At 45.8% G+C, this 19,941-nt stretch overlaps 1 protein-coding gene across 1 annotated transcript; it reads left to right on the top strand.

Annotated features, from left to right (window-relative positions):
- The first annotated feature begins 1,979 nt into the window (after positions 1-1,979).
- Positions 1,980-11,202, top strand: LOC144135257 (chymotrypsin inhibitor SCI-II-like). Its single transcript, XM_077667988.1, has 3 exons — positions 1,980-2,121; positions 9,342-9,524; positions 10,914-11,202. The coding sequence occupies exons 1-3, from the start codon at positions 2,067-2,069 to the stop codon at positions 11,000-11,002; spliced, it is 327 nt and encodes a 108-aa protein (XP_077524114.1). The 5' UTR covers positions 1,980-2,066; the 3' UTR covers positions 11,003-11,202.
- The last annotated feature ends 8,739 nt before the right edge of the window (positions 11,203-19,941 follow it).

Raw genomic sequence — 19,941 nt, 5'->3', positions numbered from 1 at the left:
AGAGGCGTTGAATTAGCAGGTGCTTCGAGTCCTCAGTCCACGACCACAGTGAACTTGGCCGATGGTCGCACCAGCGGAATGAGCGCTCATTGGCTCTCGAAGGTGAACCCGGCCAGTCGTGCATCCCACTGCTCGAGTGTCGTGCCGGTGTCTGTGTAAGTTGCGGTTTATCCTGAAAGCCCAATTATATGTGAAAAACCATCGTTACCGCTGCTGCAAGGGTAGGTGTTTTCGTTTTGGGTGCGACGCATTTGTGGAATCTTGATAGGGTTTGAAAGAATTTGAATAGGACTCTTTTGACATGTAGGCTTCCTCTGACATGAGGCGCCTATGTGGTGGGGTATAAATCCAGCAGTCGAGCCACTGGATCTCAAAGCATTCTTATACGTGGGGGCTAGGAGAACAAGTTGGGCGCAGGCAGTCTGCTCGTTTGGAAATACCATCAGCTCAAGCGTCAACCCTCTGCTTCCCCTCGAGGGCCTGGCGGCGTCGTGGTCTAGGGTCCACCTAATGTGATGATGACCGATGGGGCCGGAGCCCAAGACGTTCACGGCTGGAGTAGCTGGTTGCCCTCTCGTGTATTCGCAGCATTTTTGCCGAGAGTCGGTCACGATTTGGGAAGTGTCACCTATGTTATCACTGTTTGAAAGCCAATAGCACTGCATGGGCCTCTTCTGTGGGTTGGCTCTCGGCTCATTTAGATGCTGTTACAACACGGTTGAAACAGCGGGCCAGAGCAAGCTACAGCGAAAGCGTCACCATCCGTGTAGGCTACCACGTCCGCATATTCCACTTTGACTTATCTATGAGCTTTGGTATTGGGGGCAGGCGAATGTGGTCTCTCTGCCATGGCGGTCTGAAGCCCGGTCCTCAGTGATGTGAGGATTGCGTCACGTAATGCGTCGTAAGTTTATGCATTTCGAGGGCTAAGAGCCTTTAGGTAGGTGTGCAGATGAGGGGGCCTATGGCCGTCCGGTACGCAGTCAGAATGATGGGATCAAACTGCTTCTCTTTGCTTTTGTGTTAGGTTTGTTTGGGAAACCCTAGCTGGTCTGGTTGAATATAACATCATTCACCAGCCGAAGTCTTTCCCCTTCTTTTATCCCTTCGCAGTGATTGGTGATGCGTCTTATATGCGGGGTTTTTCATTCACCGCAGTTTTAGGGATTTTAGTTGTTTGAGAATCCCACCCGTCGCTCAGAACCTGCAGGCTCAGTATGCGGGCTGTATTCACCTCTCTCACTTCAAGATCCTCTATAAGATGTCTAGCGAGCTAGAGGATATCATCCATGGGCTCGAATAATCCGTGATTTGTCTGAAGTGTAACCCATACAGCTACGTTGGGAGAAATGTTCAACCAGCGCCTCTGCTGCTTGTAGCGCGGTTTATTTCTGGACGAGGGATCCCTTGGTTGTCAAGATCGTTACATCACCGGCTAGAGCGTATAACTGACGTCAGATAGGTTGCGGAGTTTCCAGACCAGGCAGAGCATCGCGATGTTGAAAAAGAGGGAGTGATAATGGCTAACAGTCTTTGCTGTTGTGAACACTAAGAAAAATGTTTTACAAAGAACGAATGCTACTGTTATCTGTTATATAAGTTTCCTACAAAGAGGCGTACAAGAGTTCAGCCCTTCTCGCTCAATATTTCTTTCTTTTCGGTATGTTCTTGCGAAGGTAGTGCAAGGACCCGCCAACCATGGTACAGATTCTCTGCTGCTAGGCTGCATTCCCATCAGACAATGAGCATTGCAGGGCACAAGAGAGCACTAAGCACAATGTCGTATAGATAAAGAAGAGAGACGTAAGAAATATGACTCAGCACGCAGAACATTGCATACATCATAGCTTTGAAAAGACAATCAAAAAATAAATTAAATAAAAATCCACCGAAGGCACTCTCTGTGTGGAGCATTTTCTTTCATTAAAAAGGAGATGTCTAAACTGCACACTAAAAAACAACCAGATAATATCTGTCGGAACAACGCCATCCATATATAAAGCCGCACAGATTGACCGTTTTCAGCTGCGTTCCCGATTTCTACGAAAAAAGGAGCGAAATCGACTATGAAGCTCATAGCCATACTCAGCGTGCTGCTGCTCGCTGCGACCTTCGTAAGCGGTAAGTCATCGCATTAACTAACTGACGTTTTGCCATGGAACTGTATTCGGAGACTTTCTAATTTTCGTAGCGCCAAACGTCAACTTCTTTGAAATAAAAGGTTTTCATTGATAACTGCAGTGTAAATTTGTTCAGGTGCTGGCGTTGCACTGGAGCTTGACCTTATAGCTTTTGGAGACGGAACGTTTACAATGCTCCTAAAAGAACGATAGGTAAAAAAGAAGAGCCCCGCCGCGGGGGCTCAGTGGTTAGGGCGCTCGACTACTGATCCGGAGTTCCCGGGTTCGAACCCGACCGCGGCGGCTGCGTTTTGTGGAGGAAAAACGCTAAGGCGCCCGTGTGCTGTGCGATGTCAGTGCACGTTAAAGATCCCCAGGTGATCGAAATTATTCCGGAGCCCTCCACTACGGTACCTCTCTCTTCCTTTCTTCTTTCACTCCCTCCTTTACCCTTCCCTTACGGCGCGGTTCAGGTGTCCAACGATATATGAGACAGATACTGCGCCATTTCCTTTCCCCCCAAAACCAATTATTATTATTATTAAAAAAGAAGAAAAGGCTAGATTTGTTAAAACTCTACTGCGCTTGGCTTCCTACTTGGATGGAAAGGTAGCGGCACAAGACGCAAGACGATACATTCTTTTTGTCTTCTCGCGTTTTGAGACTGCTACCAATTGAGCCAAGTAGATAACCAGGTAGGAGACGCACAACACTAGGAGCTGGACGAAATTCTAAATGTTCCTGAGCATTTTAATCATGTCATAATTGTGTACTTTTGAGTTATATTCGATGTTAAACTGAAGCACAGTCCCTACTTTATGGATCTGCCTGAAATACAACTCCAAGGTGCGCCAGTTCTAATCGACAGATCTGAGCACTTGCCTCCGTGCACCCAGCCCTCTGAAAGCAGTACTATAGCTGGTAGGCCTTCGGTGCCGCTCAGCACATCTGGTGGAGATATTTGTGTACCCGAATAACTACGACTTCCTGGCGATTTCATGAGAAATGTAAAAGTAAAACAACAAACAATCGGCCAGAACAAGGGCTGTTAGAAAATCAAGGCTCCCGTACAGGGCGCACTTCGTGCTCAACATACTCCGATAATCTCACTTGACGCTTCATGAAAGGTTGTCACTGGCATAAAATCAGGATCGGTATTTTGGAAGTTCAGAATAATCGGCGACCTCTGAAGTGTTAACCTGGTTATAAAAGAGGCGGTCCGCATGGGTCTTTCACGATTTTTTATTGTGGGGGGGGGGGGGGGGGGGATGGGGTTGTTATGTTGCTCCTCGTAGTGCGCCAGCATGGGCTCAGACTTTGGTAATGTGAGGGGCAAGGAACCGCAGCCATTTTTAAGAATCAAGAGTCTGGAATAGCACGACTGAATTGTAAGACTCCTGTGTGTATCTCATTGGGTGTTCTAAATTTCCTTCGAAAGTTTCCATCATATTCCTTTTCTTTCGTAGAAATGGTTTGTGGTTTGTGGGTGTTTAACGTCCCAAAGCGACTCAGACTATGAGGGACGCCGTAGTGAAGGGCTCCGGAAGTTTCGACCACCTGGGGTTCTTTAACGTGCACTGACATCGCACAGTACACGGGCCTCTATAATTTCACCTCCTTCAAAATTTCAACGCCGCTGCCGGGATCGAACCCGCGTCTTTCGGATTAGCTGCAGAGCACCGTAACCACTGGGCCACCGCCGCGGACTGCGCTTGTTTGGATGCCAACGTTTATCTACCGTATATATGGGGGTAAGGGTGGCACTTCTTTTTTTCGAAATTTTGTCAGGGTGCAGCCCTTAACCAAAATCTGCATTCTCCAGTGCAATTTTCAAGGGATGTTGTGGGGTAACTACTTTATTGTCCATTACAGATTCATGCCATATCTCGAACCCAGTCCAGACAGCTTTATGATTTTTCGTCGCTATCGGTGTCGCTGCTACTCAGGCTGTCATCGTAATCACCCTCATAAATGTAGTCATCTTTTCCATTTAGTTGCACGCGAAATGCCCGTAAATATAAAGCAATTAACGGGTATATCTGGGGACACAGCACGCCACACATTCTAGTTCCACGAGGACACGAGCTTAAGTGATTTTTTTTTCTTTAGTCGTCCGGTTGGTACAACTGAAAAAAGGCTGGCTGGTAAACGGAGCGGCTGCGGATGCAGCACGAATGAAAATGATGACGAACTGCGCGCTTAAGACTCTCAGAGACAGCACCCAGGTGAATTCTGAAAAATGATAATAATAGTAGAAGCAGGCAGCTGTCGTCATCTGACAGCTTCTCGAGGAAAGTTTGCACACTGTAGAGCAGTTGATATAAGTCAGTACATTATTTTCTTGTATTATTGCCTTACAAGTGGGGGGTGCGGCCCATTATCTGTGAGGCCCTTAACCGCTTGTCTACGTCACTACCTTTACACTAATCTACCCCTCCTTGAAGGATTCCGCTGAAAATTGAACAGAAGATAACATATATAAGGGCCAGCTGATCAGTTGTGTACGTAAACCCTAATTTAGTTCTTCCGGAAACCCTGTCGTGTGAGTGGTAGGCCTTTAACTGAGGTTCAGATTATGTTAACGTCGTTTAATAGCGTGTGCTGATGATACGAATACATAATTACAAATAAGAGGAAACAGGGCATTAGGGAACAAGGAATTGGGAATTCTAAAAGGCTGGAAATTACTTCCATTTGCACAACAATAAAAAAATTCGGAGTTACAAAGGCATACAAACATTTCTGATCATATTACCGGAAAGTAACGGAAGAGACATGGGACTAGAGAAACCATTTTCTACCTTGTATATGCAGTGCCGCATTACATGAAGCGAGCCGAAACCACAAAAATATGCTTAAATATACTTTTTCATTGGGACGGTTTTTAATAAAGAATTAGATAATTATTGACTGATTAGATTGCTGTCACTTTCTTACAACGTATGTCCGAAGGTAATTTCTAAAAAATCCGAGAAACGTTACACTGCAATCACCCAGAAGAACAGCTGGATTATTGCCAAGAACGTGTATTCGCATCATAAATCATATGATACAAAAATTTTCACAATAAACGCAGTGACTTGCACATCTTTGATTGATTGCAAAAAATATATTGTAGCTAATCTCCTCCTTGACAGTAGATGTGAGCATGATACGCATTGCAATAAAGTAGATCACCTAGGGCGGCTTCTAGTTGATGGAAGCCACCCTCCTGCATGGCCACCTATTTGGGAAACTTAAAATGCCTTTAATTCTTCCACCCATTTCTGTTCTGGGAGCTGAGCAACGCGTATGGTCACCCTCGATGCTTTAGCGGCTGCAGGAGGTTCCACATATTTTCTTAACGTGACACCGCGCTTGGCTCCCTTCACTGATTTTAGAGGTTAACGTGCCGCCGCGTACAGCAGAGGTTGTTTTTTTTTCTTAGTTCCGCGCAGCGCGCTGACCGTCATTTGCTGCTTTTTCGACTTCAATCGCTGTATGGCTTGCCCACTCCTCAGTATCATTAGCAAGCGTTCGTTTCAGAGAACAAACGGCTGAAGTTTGAAGAAGGCGAAGATTTCGAACACGTAGAGCGAGAGTCCACCAGGTAGCAACTGTTGAAGGAGAATGATATCGCGGTAACGGAGGAATCCCCAACCGGGGCAGGATGGTTACCGTTTAAGGAGCAGTGTATGGCGAGAACGTAAGGTGCAACCTGTGGGTGCTTGCCACGGGTACCACCCGGAGGACCGGGACCCTGAAAGGAGGAGGACGGTATAGCGAGAATGTATGAACACGCAACCGGTGGGTGGTTTTGGCGGGAACTGTCCTGAAGGTTATTGCCGTAAAAGAACGGAGAGCGAGGCGAGAGTGTAAGGCGCAAGCGGAAACGGTGGCTGTCACCGGCAACGCTAGTAGGGTACACCCTGGAAGGAGGAGGGTACGGCGAGAGCGTAGGAATGCGCGATCGGAGGGTGGTTACCGCTGGAGCCATTCGGAGGGTGATTACTTCGGGAGGAGGGAGAATAATGAGAGAGCGGAGGAATGCAGCACACAGCATCGGCAGCGGCTGCAGCAAAACGCGCCGCCAGAAAAGAGGGTCATCAATGGCACCGCGTCACTAGAGCGGACGACGGGACAGCAAAGCGAAATTCGGATAGAACTCAAGTACGAAGCGGTACATACCTCTCAAGGTAGGCCTCGAGCCAATGGAGTGGAGCAATTCTCATGACGTGGTGGTTAATCTCCATAGCCCCGCTAGCGTGGCATCCCAGCGGTTGCAGATGAATGGTAATTATCAATGGCTTAATCAGATTAACCATGGTTTCATGAAAATCGGTTGGCAACATTGATTGGAGGGCCTTCTGTGAGGGGCATCTGGTCCTTCGTTCATGAGTTGTTTCCTACTTTAGTTACAAACAAGTGTATGTGTAAAACTAAAAAGAGCACTCTAGAACTATACAGATATGAACTCGCTCTCATATTGTTCGATTCAGCATACCATTACCTAGCAATATAAATTGCACTTCGGCGAATCTCGCATCACACAATTGAAACCCGTCTGTCATTATTTTCCCTGCCGCTGGTGGGAATCCTTCTCAGGACTAAAGGAATGCAATGTTCTACAGCGAAAGCTCCCATATGAAGCCCTCCGCGGTGGATTCAAAGCTTCATGTCTCGGGATCAGCCACATGAGGAGATATTAATGATCACGTCACCATGGCCAGGTTGCCGATCACCTCATGGCCAGCGCCGGCAATCCCTGAGCCTGTTGCGACCGTTGTGATAACCATATTTGACCCAAAGCATGTATATGTCTTAGACCTCACTGTGGGTCAGCCTTTAGCAAAAGACAGGAAGCAGCACAGCACAGCCACGGATTTCACTGACATTAGCGCGTACGCAGCAGAGCGTAACAACTTGGCAATTTTTTTTCTGGCGGATACCATTCAGAAGGAAAGTTGCGGAATGTTTCGGGTAAGTACTTCGTGTCGCGCTTTAGGTTCGCCGCGGTTCCCGGACCATGTTCAACAGTTTGCCAAGATTGAGAGCCGAAATCATTTCATGTTCAAAGTATTTCATTGGATGGGAACATCAATTAACACGCGAACATTGCGCAAACAGGGCATGGAAGAGACATATGTAATGGTTACGATGCGTGGTTCAGTACCAGGGCTTTCTTGCTGAAACGCTGGGCCGTACGCTTCGTGTGATCCCCTAAAGCGTTGCTCCCGCTTCTACTTGTCTTCCTCGTCCCCTCACTGGGCTCGCTTTCTCTGACGTCCATCTAGTCCATTACATGGTGTTAAAAAATACCTGCGTTGTACTAGTTACATTTTTCTCCGTCCATCTCTGTACAGACTGCACACAGCAATGAGAAAAAGTTATCAGATTTACAGAGGAAAGTTTATCAAATACAAATCAGGAAGGGTGTCATGCAAGGTGATTCATTCTCGCCGCTGTTATTAATCGCGCGCTTACAAGTGGTATTTAGGCCTGCTGGAGTGAAAAATTAATGATGCATCTAATGATGAAAAAAATTTGTAGCATTCGATTTGATGATTTCATCGCTACTCTGAGAATACAGGCAGATTTACAGCATGTCAGATGTAAAACTAGACGTGCTATCAATAATCTCTATAAACTGCTGCACATTACTGGTCGCGTCCGTAAAGCGCGAAATGTGTCGACATCCACACTGTCGGGTCATCCAGAGTTTGCATCCTCAAATACAACCGGTAAAGAAGAATTTTCACTGCGGACGGAATGCCACCGCACTGCTAACATTGCGGGCATACGTACTCTGTTCAAACATTCTATCATTTCGAGCTATCATGTACAAACATTTTGAACATAAGGTACTGTTATGGAAACATACAAGATTATGGTACATTCTTGCGGTGCGTACCAAAATATTTCTTTGAAATTTCTTGGACTCCTTGCAACGATCGGTTAAGACTGCTATATAGAAACAATAAGGAACGCTTAATAGAGAAAATGTTAATAGCAAAAAAATGGAAACCTGCTGACGGAAGAACTGGAGATTTATTCATTTTTTATAGTAAAATTTTACGTTATTTATGAAAACTTTTCGCTCCTAACTACTTTCTCGTTTCAAAATCCTTTTGTAAGGACTGATGGGCATGACTCGTTCTTCTTGAAACGGCTAATTTGGGGCGCAGTGTGTTTGAAAATAAAGCTGGTAGATGTTGTATAATATTCAGGTTCACTGCGAGACACAGAGTGTGATAAAAAACGCGATTAAAAAATGATTTCACAGGAAGATCGATAGAAAGAAATCCGGCCAACAAAATTCGCGCGAATTAAACTAAACGGTAGGACTCGTCAGCTATGATGACACCGAGACGCGTGATTTGAGAAAAAAACTGGCGTTATTTTTTTTCTTGTGACCTCTACTCCTTTTCCAGGCCCGCCTATAATCTATGCATATTTTCGTTGCCTTCATCAGAAAATTTCCGATTCTGCCACAAGCTGCCCCCATTTACACAGCCTTTACTTTGTGGCTGCTGTCTTAGAGAATGGGTGACTTTCAAAGTAAATGTTCCCCAATTAGGTTTGATCGTTGCACTTACATGTTTGAGATATGAGTGGAATATGCGATAGACAAAGGAGGGCCAGTCGCAGGCGGTGCTTTTTTGATCCAACCGTTTTACAATTAAATTTTCAGCAAGTAGGTGGTAGAGGTAGACGAATAAAATCTAGGTTTCTCCTCACTCGGGTATAAAAGTTATAGGACTAACAGCATCGAATTATAGAATTGTGCAGCTTGTTACGTAAACGACATTCTCTATTCTCTCTTTTCTGTCGTTTTATTAACTTCGTAGACATCGTTCTATTTTCTGACTCCCTGGCACAGCTCTCAGTGACTAAACCTATGCGGTAAAAAACAGCCGTTTCGCCTTTAAAAAAAAAATTAAAAACTATGATGTGTTGCACCAAAACTTGAGCAAAAATGCGTCCTCAAACGGTGCGGCACGGTTCTTGTGAATCGATCCTCTTGGAGATCGGCGCCAAGATGGCGAAAAAAAATTCAGTCAGGTTCCGGCTCCGGGCATGTATACGCCTTTAATTTCAGTTTCTGGTTCACTTTCGGATACAGCTCGACACCCTGGTTTCGAGGAAGTATTCACTGAGAACGAATACTTCCCGAATCACCTCATGCTCACTACTCTCTAGGGCTACATTCGTGGTTTCAACTGTGCTCCTGTTCTTTTTCAGGGTATCGTCCCCCAAACCAAATCTGCAGAGAACCTGGGCGGAAAACTGGACGCTGCAAAGCTTTCTTCCTCAAGTGGTCATATAACCCAAAAAGCGGCTTGTGCGAAGCATTTATCTACGGCGGATGTCGAGGAACTCGGAACAGATTTGACAGCTGCTATGAATGCATGAACATTTGTGCTAGTAAGGCATTCAAAACAATCCTACGCGTTGCATCCTAACCTGTGCAGGAAAACTTTGAGATGTAAGATGGGAATTGTGATGCGTCGAATTGTTGCGGAAACAGGTCGCCGCATCAACTTAACTCCGCGAAACACTCGCAAACGCTGTTTGCCGTCTTAAGCATGATGCTGCATATTGCGAGAACGGTAGCGAACGCATTGCGATATAACATTTTGTAGCCGTATTTTTGTCACAGTGTCTTATTGCAGCAGAAAATTTTGGTTATGAGCAAATTTTTGATATTTGTGTGGTTTCTCCTTTACGGGCTGTTTTTTTATACTGTGCTGTAACGTTACGTTACCCGAACCGGGCAGAGAGGGTGAGGAAAAAACCGCGGATTAATGACATCCTAGATGAAGTGAAGAGGATGAAGTGGGCTTGGGCAGGCCATGCAATGCTAAGGTTAATATTCAAGGCTAAGGGAGTGGAATTTCAGGTAAAGCAAGCATACAGCATGGGGCGGTAGAAAACTAGCTGGGCGGGGAAGATTAACCTGCCATACTATAGGAATAATTGCAGAGACATGGGAGAGGTCTTTGCCCTGCAGTGGGCGTAGTCAAGCTGATGGTGATGATGGTGTAATGCCTTCGAATCATGATGATAGCCCCGATCACGGAAATCAGCAAGTGGTAGGCGAATTGAGACTTGCTGATTCCCAGCATGCCTTGCAGTTCCTCATGTCTGCCGGAAGCACAAGCTCTAAAAGCATGTGGTTTTCTTGCGCAGCTGAAAATCACAATTTAACGGAAGAACTCGAAGCTCGGAGTCGTTTTGCTTCCTAGAATGTAATTCGTTTCATCGTACAAGCGAAAGAGCGCTGTTCGTACAAAGAGTTCGCAAATGAATAGCGAATATATTTTTTTAATTACCCCCTTCTAGTGCGCATCTTGTGTTCTATTAATAACTCTCAGAAAAAAAAGCACAATGTGATATGTTCGAGTCAATCGCATCCAAATATTTTTCACTGTAGAATATATCCCAGACATGATTGCCGACTCCTGTAAGAGCCATTTAAGGCTTACAGTATCGCAAATAATTAACAATGCACGTGGTCTTTCAAGAAGGCCTTAGTGTTCGGTTTCTGGTGACATAGTCCAGGTGAACTTCATAGCATGAACATAAACAGCGCAGCCCATGGGTGCTTTCCGATTCATCCTTCATCGAAATGTGTCTACCGCGGCGCGCATGAAATCCCGCGCTCATGGCGTTAGCTCCGGGGTTTATTGTGGTAACCTTAGTTATCGGGAAGTTTTTGTGTGGCAGTCATCTCTTTTTCTTAACAAACTTTGCTCTTTCTTTTTGCATGATGTCATTTTTTGTTAACAGCAACTTTATTGTTTATTTTTCCAGAAAAATTTACTAAGAAAGACAGAGAGTATTGCCATCAGTTGACTGAAAAAGCCAACAAGAAATACTTCCCGACGGCCATGCCGAAATAACCGGAACCGCCAAGCTTAATTAAGGTTGTCAAAATACGCGACAATCTTCTTTCTCGAAAAGTACTTCAGCCAGTTCATTAAACTGTCTAGTGCTTGCGAAAGCGAGAAAGTGGTGCACGCAAATTTTGGATTATAGTTCTGCCCCTGGCACCGGAAAATAAAGGATGACTCCGGTGCGTATAGGCGCACCTACGTCTTCACCAACCTTTTTCCTGCTAGAGGAAGCCAGTGCCACTTGCTGGCGAAGAGGGAACCCGGAATCCCACGCTTTGATCTGTTCGCATGGTTTAGGTAGGAACAGGAGACGTATTTTGTATTTCTTCATTTATATTTCGTTTCATTTCGGAGCGACATTCTGTGCTACGAAAGCGAATTCAGTTTAGGATGTAAACGAGCAACCACCGCCATGGGCATGGCGGACGCAGGACCATCATCAGGGGCCATGGTGCCGAAGCTTATTGTTGTGCCTTGTGATATTGGCCATTCCACACGAATTCCAGGCAAAACCACCCGGCGCTTTCTTCTCCTGGACGGACACCATAATCACAAGCAACACTGTACAGGGTGTTTCACCTAAAAATTTGCAGAATTTTTAAAAATGAGCTTCTGTGGTTAGAAGGACGCTTTTTTGGGCGCAGCACTGTCAGTGGTATGGTACATCAGAATACAGCTAAGAAGCGCTAACTAGTAGGTTTTTTTACTAATATTGAACGGTTAAGTTTCTAACTGTCACTGTTAAGTTCCTTAATTATTGATCGGCGTCTTCCCTAATGTAATTAATATCCATATCAGTTAGTAAACGTTCCAAATCACGCTTGCCCTCAGTAGTGTGGACGTGCAATTTTTTTTCGACGAGTTACGTGCACAGCAGCAGTTGCTTTGGCTCCACACTTCTCGAAAGCGCATGTATTGTGGCGCGGTGTAGCTATAATTTGGTACGCCACACCGCCGAGGGTAACCGCTTTTTTGAAGTTTTGAGAACTGATAAGGAGATTGCTTACGGTGGGCTACACGCCTCTTAGTAATAAAGGAGCCTAACAATAATAGTTGAAAAGTTGAAAACACGAACACTAGGGCTGCTATTGTGCACGTCTTAGCTGTATTCTGATATACTACACCGCTGATAATGCTATGCCGAAAAAGCTCTCTGTGAACTCAATAAGCTGATGTTTAAAAATAGTGTAAAGTCGCTGCTGACACACCCTATATTTTTTCTTGCCATAGTTTGCTGCGCTGAGTGAAATGCAGGGTGTCACAGCTAAAATGAAAATAAAATAAAAAGTCATGTGCATATTCTTAATAGGTACGTAAAGTACCGACTAGTTTTTTATCTTATTCAGCCTACTCGATGGTCATCGGAAAGTTTTAACTCACTGAATATACCTCCAAACACTCGGGTGTGAACAGGAAACCCAGCACCCAAAGTCGGATGACTTAGTTCAGGTTCGCGATGAAAAACTGCGCGAAGAAAAGAAGAAAGACGGACAGGACGACGCAAGCCAGCCACTGTTGCGAGTTAGCGCATGTCTGCATCGTCTTTTCCGTCATTCGTCTTCCGTTCTCGCCATTTTTCACCATGAATTGGACGGTATCCGAGCGCTATAAACACGACTCGACCTAGATGTTAAGCCCCGCCGCAGTGGCTCAGTGGTTAGGGCGCTCGACTACTGATCCGGAGTTCCCGGGTTCGAACCCGACCGCGGCGGCTGCGTTTTTATGGAGGAAAAACGCTGAGGCGCCCGTGTGCTGTGGGATGTCGGTGCACGTTAAAGATCCCCAGGTGGTCGAAATTATTCCGGAGCCCTCCACTACGGCACCTCTTCTTCCTTTCTTCTTTCACTCCCTCCTTTATCCCTTTCCTTACGGTGCGGATCAGGTGTCCAACGATATATGAGACAGATACTGCGCCATTTCCTTTCCCCCAAAACCAATTATTATTATTAATATTACTAGATGTTAAAACACGATAGCCTAAGAGTGGCCCCTTGCATTCGCCAAAAATGAAAGCCCGTGCGAAGATTAAAAAAACATCCCGTAACACCGTGCTTCGCGCGCCTGAAATAAGGGTAATAAATTTTACTAAATATATATAGATAAAACGTCAGAGCGTATTGCATCCGACACCATAAAACGCCGCCGCCTGGTTCCTCACTGCCAGCCCATTCTTGTGGTTAAGGTTAGAACTCGCCAACGCTTCCTCCCAGAGCACAGGCATCTGGTCTGGGATTATTTGTATAATTTGGTTGTGCAGGCTTGTCTATATCGTTTTGTATAGGTCTTCATTCTCTTTGCAATATATGTCGCCCAAATTTGCCGGGATCACAACGCTCTAATCTGGGACTTCGTAAGGCGCTTGCAGCCTCACGCACTCTGCGCCGCCGGCGGCAGGACTTCTCGTTACTGCTGGTTCTGAGAAAAGTGCCAGCGGCTGCTGATGGCGTACTGCCGAAGGCGAGCTGAAATAAGGTGGCGACACTCCGCCTGACAGTGTGACGATATCTTGTTCGCCGCTCCTCGCAAATGGCGGCTTCAGCAAAAGGACAGCTACGCCGGCGCATATACTAGAGCGCGAAAACTGTCCGCGCCGGGCGGTGACTGTCAACACGTCATGGTCAGCCTCACTGTGGGCAGAGGTTTCTTCTGTATTTCTTCGATTTCCCTATCCTCTTGACAGCTGCGGCCATCCTATCCCTGCAACCTTCTTAATCTCAACCGCCAACCTCTTTCTGTCGCCCCCTCATACACTTGCCTTCTATTAGAATCTACTCCATTTATCTTCAACATATAAATAAATTCTTGTGTAGCTGTTGTAGAGGTTCCCAGACATGAGTGTAGGACAGCGAAGTTGCTCTCCCAAGCATCCAAAATATAAGGAAAAGCCTAACCTCTTGCATGCAGGAGGTGGACTTGTGCAGAGCGAGTGCAGGCTCCATCCGCTTGTTTCTGGCTGCCGAAATTGATTTATTGTAGCCAAATTACTGTTGCATTTAATGACACAGCTTGCTAACAATGCGTGGGCTGCACCAAGGCCTATCTCAGTGGGTTACGAACAAAATATTCCTCATGTGGATGGGTGGCGCCACCCGTTGTAAACGCTTCAAATCTGTAACGTTCTATTTTAAGCAATCACGGAACAATAGTGATGAAATTTCCTTTATTGACAAGGGAATTCGCCGAAAACTTGTTTTTCAGTCTCCGACGAAATAAAGTGCCGCAAAGCATGAGAACAGTGGGTGTACGGAAGGACTGTCAGCAACAGCCTAGTGTTAAGTTGTGCAAGGGAGATGGTTTCTCCGCTATGCATGGATGTTCTACATCCATGCTATCGCGTTTAGGCAGTAGACGCACGAGCCCTAACTCCTGACTCTAGAAGCCTATACAGTGATTCTAATTTCACTGCTAGCAGAAGGCCTGGTGAGGTTGCCGCAGTTATACGCGCGCAAACAATATCTGTGGGCGATATCCACAGTGGCGAGCAGTGATCGTTACCACTTGAATCTCTTTGAGGTGAAGCCATGTGGGGAACCGCTTTCTCACCGTGCATTCCTGGCATGTAAGACATTAATGGCTTTCAGCTGCTTAGACGGTGTGAGGCGCAGCAGACTCGCCGTGCACGAGTTTGACGAAGGCGGCGGAGTTTATTCCGTGCTGCAAACACCCCCAGTCTTTGGAAGCGATGCAGCGGGCACAGCATCGCAGCGCCCTAGGTCTGTGGAGCTCAGGAAATGAGAGTATCGCAAGCGGCGTTGCGGTGCTACAGGAAAATGGTGACACAAGGCGCTCCTGTAGCGTTTGCAAAGCGGCGACAGCATCGCCAGTGCGTTTGCATTGTTATAGCACAAGAGAGGTTGGTAAATAAAGACCGCGAACAAAAATTTCATCTTTACCACTTGTGGCGAGCGGCGTTATTTACTTTCCTGCTCACCGTCTGGCCGTCGCTGGGAGTTAAAATAGCTCATTTCGCTATTCTAATATATTACTCATTAGACCTACGACAGCGCCAGGATATGACTGTATTCTTATATTACCTAAACCACTTTTGAATTCGCTCATCAACCAGCGCGAACAAGTATGTGACATGGCATGGCCTCATAATGGCAGCAATGGTATACATCGTGGTGTGGGCTGAGGCAATATTCTGTTTCTACTTTTTAAAGTGGCATCATAAGGATTTTAAAAAGCTGCAAACCGAAGCTGAGTCAGATTCCGACATAGTGTTTCCACTCATGTGGCGCTCCTCATGAGATTTTTTTAAGCCACATTTATTGCGTCAGGGCATCAGTTATGGGCGAATGTGTGATGAAAGTTGTAGTAATGATTAAATTAATGGAAAAAGACCACCTGATTTTATGAAGTGCAATAGAGAGCGATGGTATAGTCCGTGCGTCCAGGCAATATATGACGCTCGGTTCCTTGGTGAAAGACCCGCTACCTTCAGGTGCCGGATGCTTGTAGGCTTGAGAGCAGGGCTGTCCCACAGAAAGTGGTGAATGCGGGCTTCAGTATCCTCGCGTTTACATATGAGACACCCAGGCGGAACAAAGTAATCTCGGTACTGAGGCCACTGTCGAATGACTGCAGGTGTGCGGGCAACCCCGACCCCGATCCTCCTAAGCGCAACCTCCTCTGCACGGGAAAGACCGCGGGGGAGGGTTACCGCACACGGAGGGATGAGAGCACGTCTGCGGCGCCGGAGGAGTTTTTTTCCTGGTGAAAGGAGAGTAAGGTTATAAAAATGAGGTAGCCGGAGCAATGATGAGCCTGTAGCCACGAGGCGGGTGGCTAAATCTGCCTGGCTTTGAGAGGTCAGCAGATACCATGGGATCCATTTAATACGTACTGGCTGCGGGATGCGTGCCGCGAGCCGGTGGATGTCGTGACATATCGTTGGACAGCGGCTAACACGTCGTAGCAACCGGACTACTTAAAGGCCGTCAGCGCGAATGACAACACGGGCCGCAGGGAGCATAGTTATGTCGGGAACGGAGCAGAGTGCTTCTTGAACTGCAACGAGTTCAGCACAAAAGGACCAAAAGGGTTCCGTAAGCTGAAACCTAAAGGTTTGATTCTGGGCAGGCCTAGACAGGAAGTAGATTGCTGTTCTTGCTTCGCAGGCTTGGATGCTTGCCTCTGTGTAGACAACACTGAATTATTCTGGCAGGCAAGCATCTGGTTCTTCAAATTTCTGGCGAAGCAACGACGTCGAATTAGCAGATGTTGGTCGGCGATTATCTGTTGGCTTGTTGTCGCTGAGCTGTACAAACTTCCATGGAGGAAGAACTGGCGTTGGCGGCTGAAGAATAGAGTAAGACGTTGCAAAAGTCCTCAGTCCATGCGAGGAGTGTGATAGACTGCCCTTAAAGCTGCGCGCATCACGGCGCTACTGCACCAGCTCATCAATGGTGTTGAGCTGCTCATTCTCTTGTAAAGCTATGATCGGTGTGATGCATGGAAGGCATGTAATTGTCCTCATAGCCTCTCGGTTCACGGTTTCAAGGCCATTCCATTTTGCTCTTCTAAGATGTTTAAACCGTGCCTGATAAACTGTACGTGGTTACAGAACTGCCCTCACCAATTCCCGTGCAACGAACGAGCCTGCACCACCCGTTTTAGGAACAATTCTTCAGATCAAACCCAAGGTCTGAATAGCTTTTGCCTTTTTGTCTGAGAAAGCCATACAGTCACTGATCATGATCAGAGAATCGTTAAGCCAAGGATTTTTACACTCGGACTTTCCTGCAGGGGGGTGCCTGATAGACAAAGACGGATTGGACATCCAGCAATTTTACGGCGTCGCCAGCGGTTGGCGACCGACGTAAATGTTGTTTTATGCACGGAAAGTTGCAGTTCGATGAATGATGCGTGATTAGAAGTAACATTCAAGGCATATTGAAGGGCGGCCTCCTGAGTACGCAGATCTTGGTGAGTACTCCACATCGTGATGTCATCAGTGTACTGCAGAAATTTTATGTCACGGATGTCATGTAAGCGCCAAGACAGCGGGATGAAAGCAATTTTAAATAACGTCGGCGACAATAATGATCCCTGGGGCACGCCGCAGAGAGGAGGAAATGATCCGACCACTTCGCCGCTATTTCAAATTTGCTGCCTTCCAGAAATGATTTCGCAAAACTGAACTTTTGTCTTGTGGTTTGTGGTGTTTGTTCTGCCGTTTTATGCGATCACGAAGCTTACTTCAGATATTTCATGCATTTTAAAACTGTATTATGAAGGGGTAACCGCGTTCATGGCAGAAAGGCCTTACAAGAAGGCAGCAAGAAAAAAAACGCGAGGGTAACGAATGTCTTTCGCTAAAAAGGATTTGTGGCACAGTTCTATGCATAGAATATAATAGTGTATTGTCATGTCATCGTTTTGCGCCGTGCACTATTTTCCTTTCCATGTCGATTCTGTCTGCAAACAAATGGAGTATGTAAAGGTTCTAACTAAATTTCTTCTAACAATACGTGCACATCAGCCCAATGACATAGGTTTGATCTGTTGTGCACTGCAGTCGAGGCGCCGTGGCAAGCAACAGGTGATTTTCGTATTGCTCTATTTGGTTCGTAACATTTAAAGGTCCGTGGTGCACTACGAAGAATCTGCGAAGAATAAGCGCTGAACTCTATTCGTATACAGTGGCTTCTAGATAACAAGCTAACTTTGCGGCATTGTCGTGGTCAAAGCACTATAGACATACTCCGTGTTACAGGGACTAGCAGAGATTAAATTATTTCACTATTTCACTGTTGCTATGTAAATGGGCGCGAACGGAGCAGAGAGGCAGAAAAAGGATCCGATATTGCCGTAGACGCACCTTTAACAAGAACACATGGTAACAGAGTGAGCAAATAGAGTGAACAAATGTTATTAGCCCTTGACTCTTGTAGGTCTGTATTTCTGTTTTGTGACAGTGAAATGAAAAACATCGTTTCCATCTAGCCTTAGTGAAACAAACTTTTTTCTGGTCTTAGTTTTAGATGCCCGGTTCCCTCCCATGTAATCTCAGCGTTAGCCTGTCATTGTGCTCTCGATTGCTTTAAAATTTTCGGATAACATTCACTGAACACCGCTCAATAATTATGGAAAAAACGGTCATGTGCAACTGCAATGAAAAAAAAATCATGCATCCTTTGTTGGCGCGTGTAAGTTTGAAGTGCTTTCCCGTTCCACATTCCTCTACTGGGCAGCTTTTTGGGGCAAGTAGGTGATAAAGAGAATCCAATGAACTCAATGTTTCTCAAAAGAATAGAAATCTGACCCAGTTGGTATATAGGGACGCCAAAAAAAAACAGTCAAAACAGACGAGAGACAAGAGGGGGAATTCACACCGCAACGATTCCAGTCGTTGTGGTGTCAATTCATCATCTTGTCCTTCGTCTGTCTTTGGCTGCCTTTTTTTGGCCTAATCAAGGTTCCTTATTGTATGATGTGAAAGTTTTTTAAGTGACCAAATCGAGTCATTGAATTGTGTAGCTTCTCTCTTTTCTCTGATTTTAGTCACTTCGTGTATTTGGTTTTATTTTCAGACTCCCTGGCGCGGCTCTCGGTGGCTAAACGTGTGCGGTAAAACCCTGTTGTGTTGTCTGAAAGAAGAGAATTATGATGTGTTCTACCAAAAGGTGGACATAACCTTGTCCTCAAATGATGCGGAACGGTACCTATGAATCGTTCAAGTTGGGATTCGTCTCCAAGATGGCAAAAAGCGTGCAAGTTCAGTTAGCTTCCGCTTCCGCTCAAAAATAGGTGTTTAGTTCCGGTTTCGTATTTAGATGCAGGTCTCTATCGATACTCTGGGTTCGAGGAAGGATTTAGTGAAAAAATTATGACCCTGATCACTTCATGCTCAATACTTCTCTAAGCTACATCCTGGCTTCAACTGCGCTCCTTTTTCTTTTTCAGTGTATCGTCCCCGAAACCCAATCTGCCGAGAACTTGGGCGAAAAACTGGAGTCTGCAAAGCCTACTTTCTCATGTGGTAATATAACAATAAAAATCGCGTGTGCGAACCCTTCATCTACGGCGGATGTCAAGGAACTCGAAAAATATATGACAACTGCCATAAATGCATGAAAACGTCAGCTCGTAAGGCATGCAAAATTATACTATGCGCTGCATCCGAACCTGGACAAAACTTACAAGATGCAAGATCGGAATTCAGGAGCGTCGAATGCTTCCACAATAGGTCGTCGCATCGCTTTCTCTACACCAAACACTGGCAACCGCTGCTTGCCATCTTAAACATGATGCTGCATATTACGAGAACGGTAGCAAGCGCATTGCCATATAACATTTTGTAGCCGTGTTCTTGTCACAGAGCCTTACTGCAGCAGAATATTCTCGTTATTAGCATTTTTTATATGTTGTGTGGTTTCTCCTTTATGAGCCGTCATTAGGAAAAAAGCTCTGGGCTGTTTATTATACGGTGCGGTACCGTCGGCGACCCAAAGCGGGCAGAGCGGGTGAAGGAAAAACCGCGGAATAATGACATCCTAGTCGAAATGAAGACGAAGAAGCGAGCTTGGGCCGGGCATGCAGCGAGAAGGGTAATATTCAAGGATAACGAAGTGGATCCCCAGAGAAGGCAAGCATAGCAAGGGGCGGCAGAAAATTAGGTGGGCGGAGGAGGAGATTAGCCTGCCAAACTACACGGTTAATCGGAAAGAAATGGGTGACAACACTGAGCACGTAGATGAGCAAATCGTACGCGAATTCAGATTGCGCATTCGCCGCATGTCTTGCAAAGACTCATGTCCGCTGAAACCACAGGCTTTAAAAGCATTGCGTTTTGTTGTGCAGCTGAATATCACAATTTAACGGAAGAACTCCTTAAGCACGGCATCGTTTATTTGCTAGAATGTTATTCGTTTCATTGTGCAAGCGAAAAAACGCTGTTCGTGAAAAGAGCTCTCAAATGAATAGCGAATATATTTTTTTAA

The sequence above is a fragment of the Amblyomma americanum genome, chromosome 5 (assembly GCF_052857255.1).
Source record: "Amblyomma americanum isolate KBUSLIRL-KWMA chromosome 5, ASM5285725v1, whole genome shotgun sequence".
Taxonomy (NCBI): Eukaryota; Metazoa; Arthropoda; class Arachnida; order Ixodida; family Ixodidae; genus Amblyomma; species Amblyomma americanum.
Note: the sequence above shows the minus strand (reverse complement) of the source record. Positions and strands in the feature narration are given on the sequence as shown.

Bases quoted from the DNA above. Each gene is read 5' to 3' on its own strand.
- LOC144135257 (XM_077667988.1), top strand. From the start codon at position 2,067: ATGAAGCTCATAGCCATACTCAGCGTGCTGCTGCTCGCTGCGACCTTC. The intron at 2,122-9,341 runs GTAAGTCATCGC...GTTCTTTTTCAG, and splicing joins CGCTGCGACCTTCGTAAGCG to GGTATCGTCCCCCAAACCAA. The intron at 9,525-10,913 runs GTAAGGCATTCA...TTATTTTTCCAG, and splicing joins ATGCATGAACATTTGTGCTA to AAAAATTTACTAAGAAAGAC.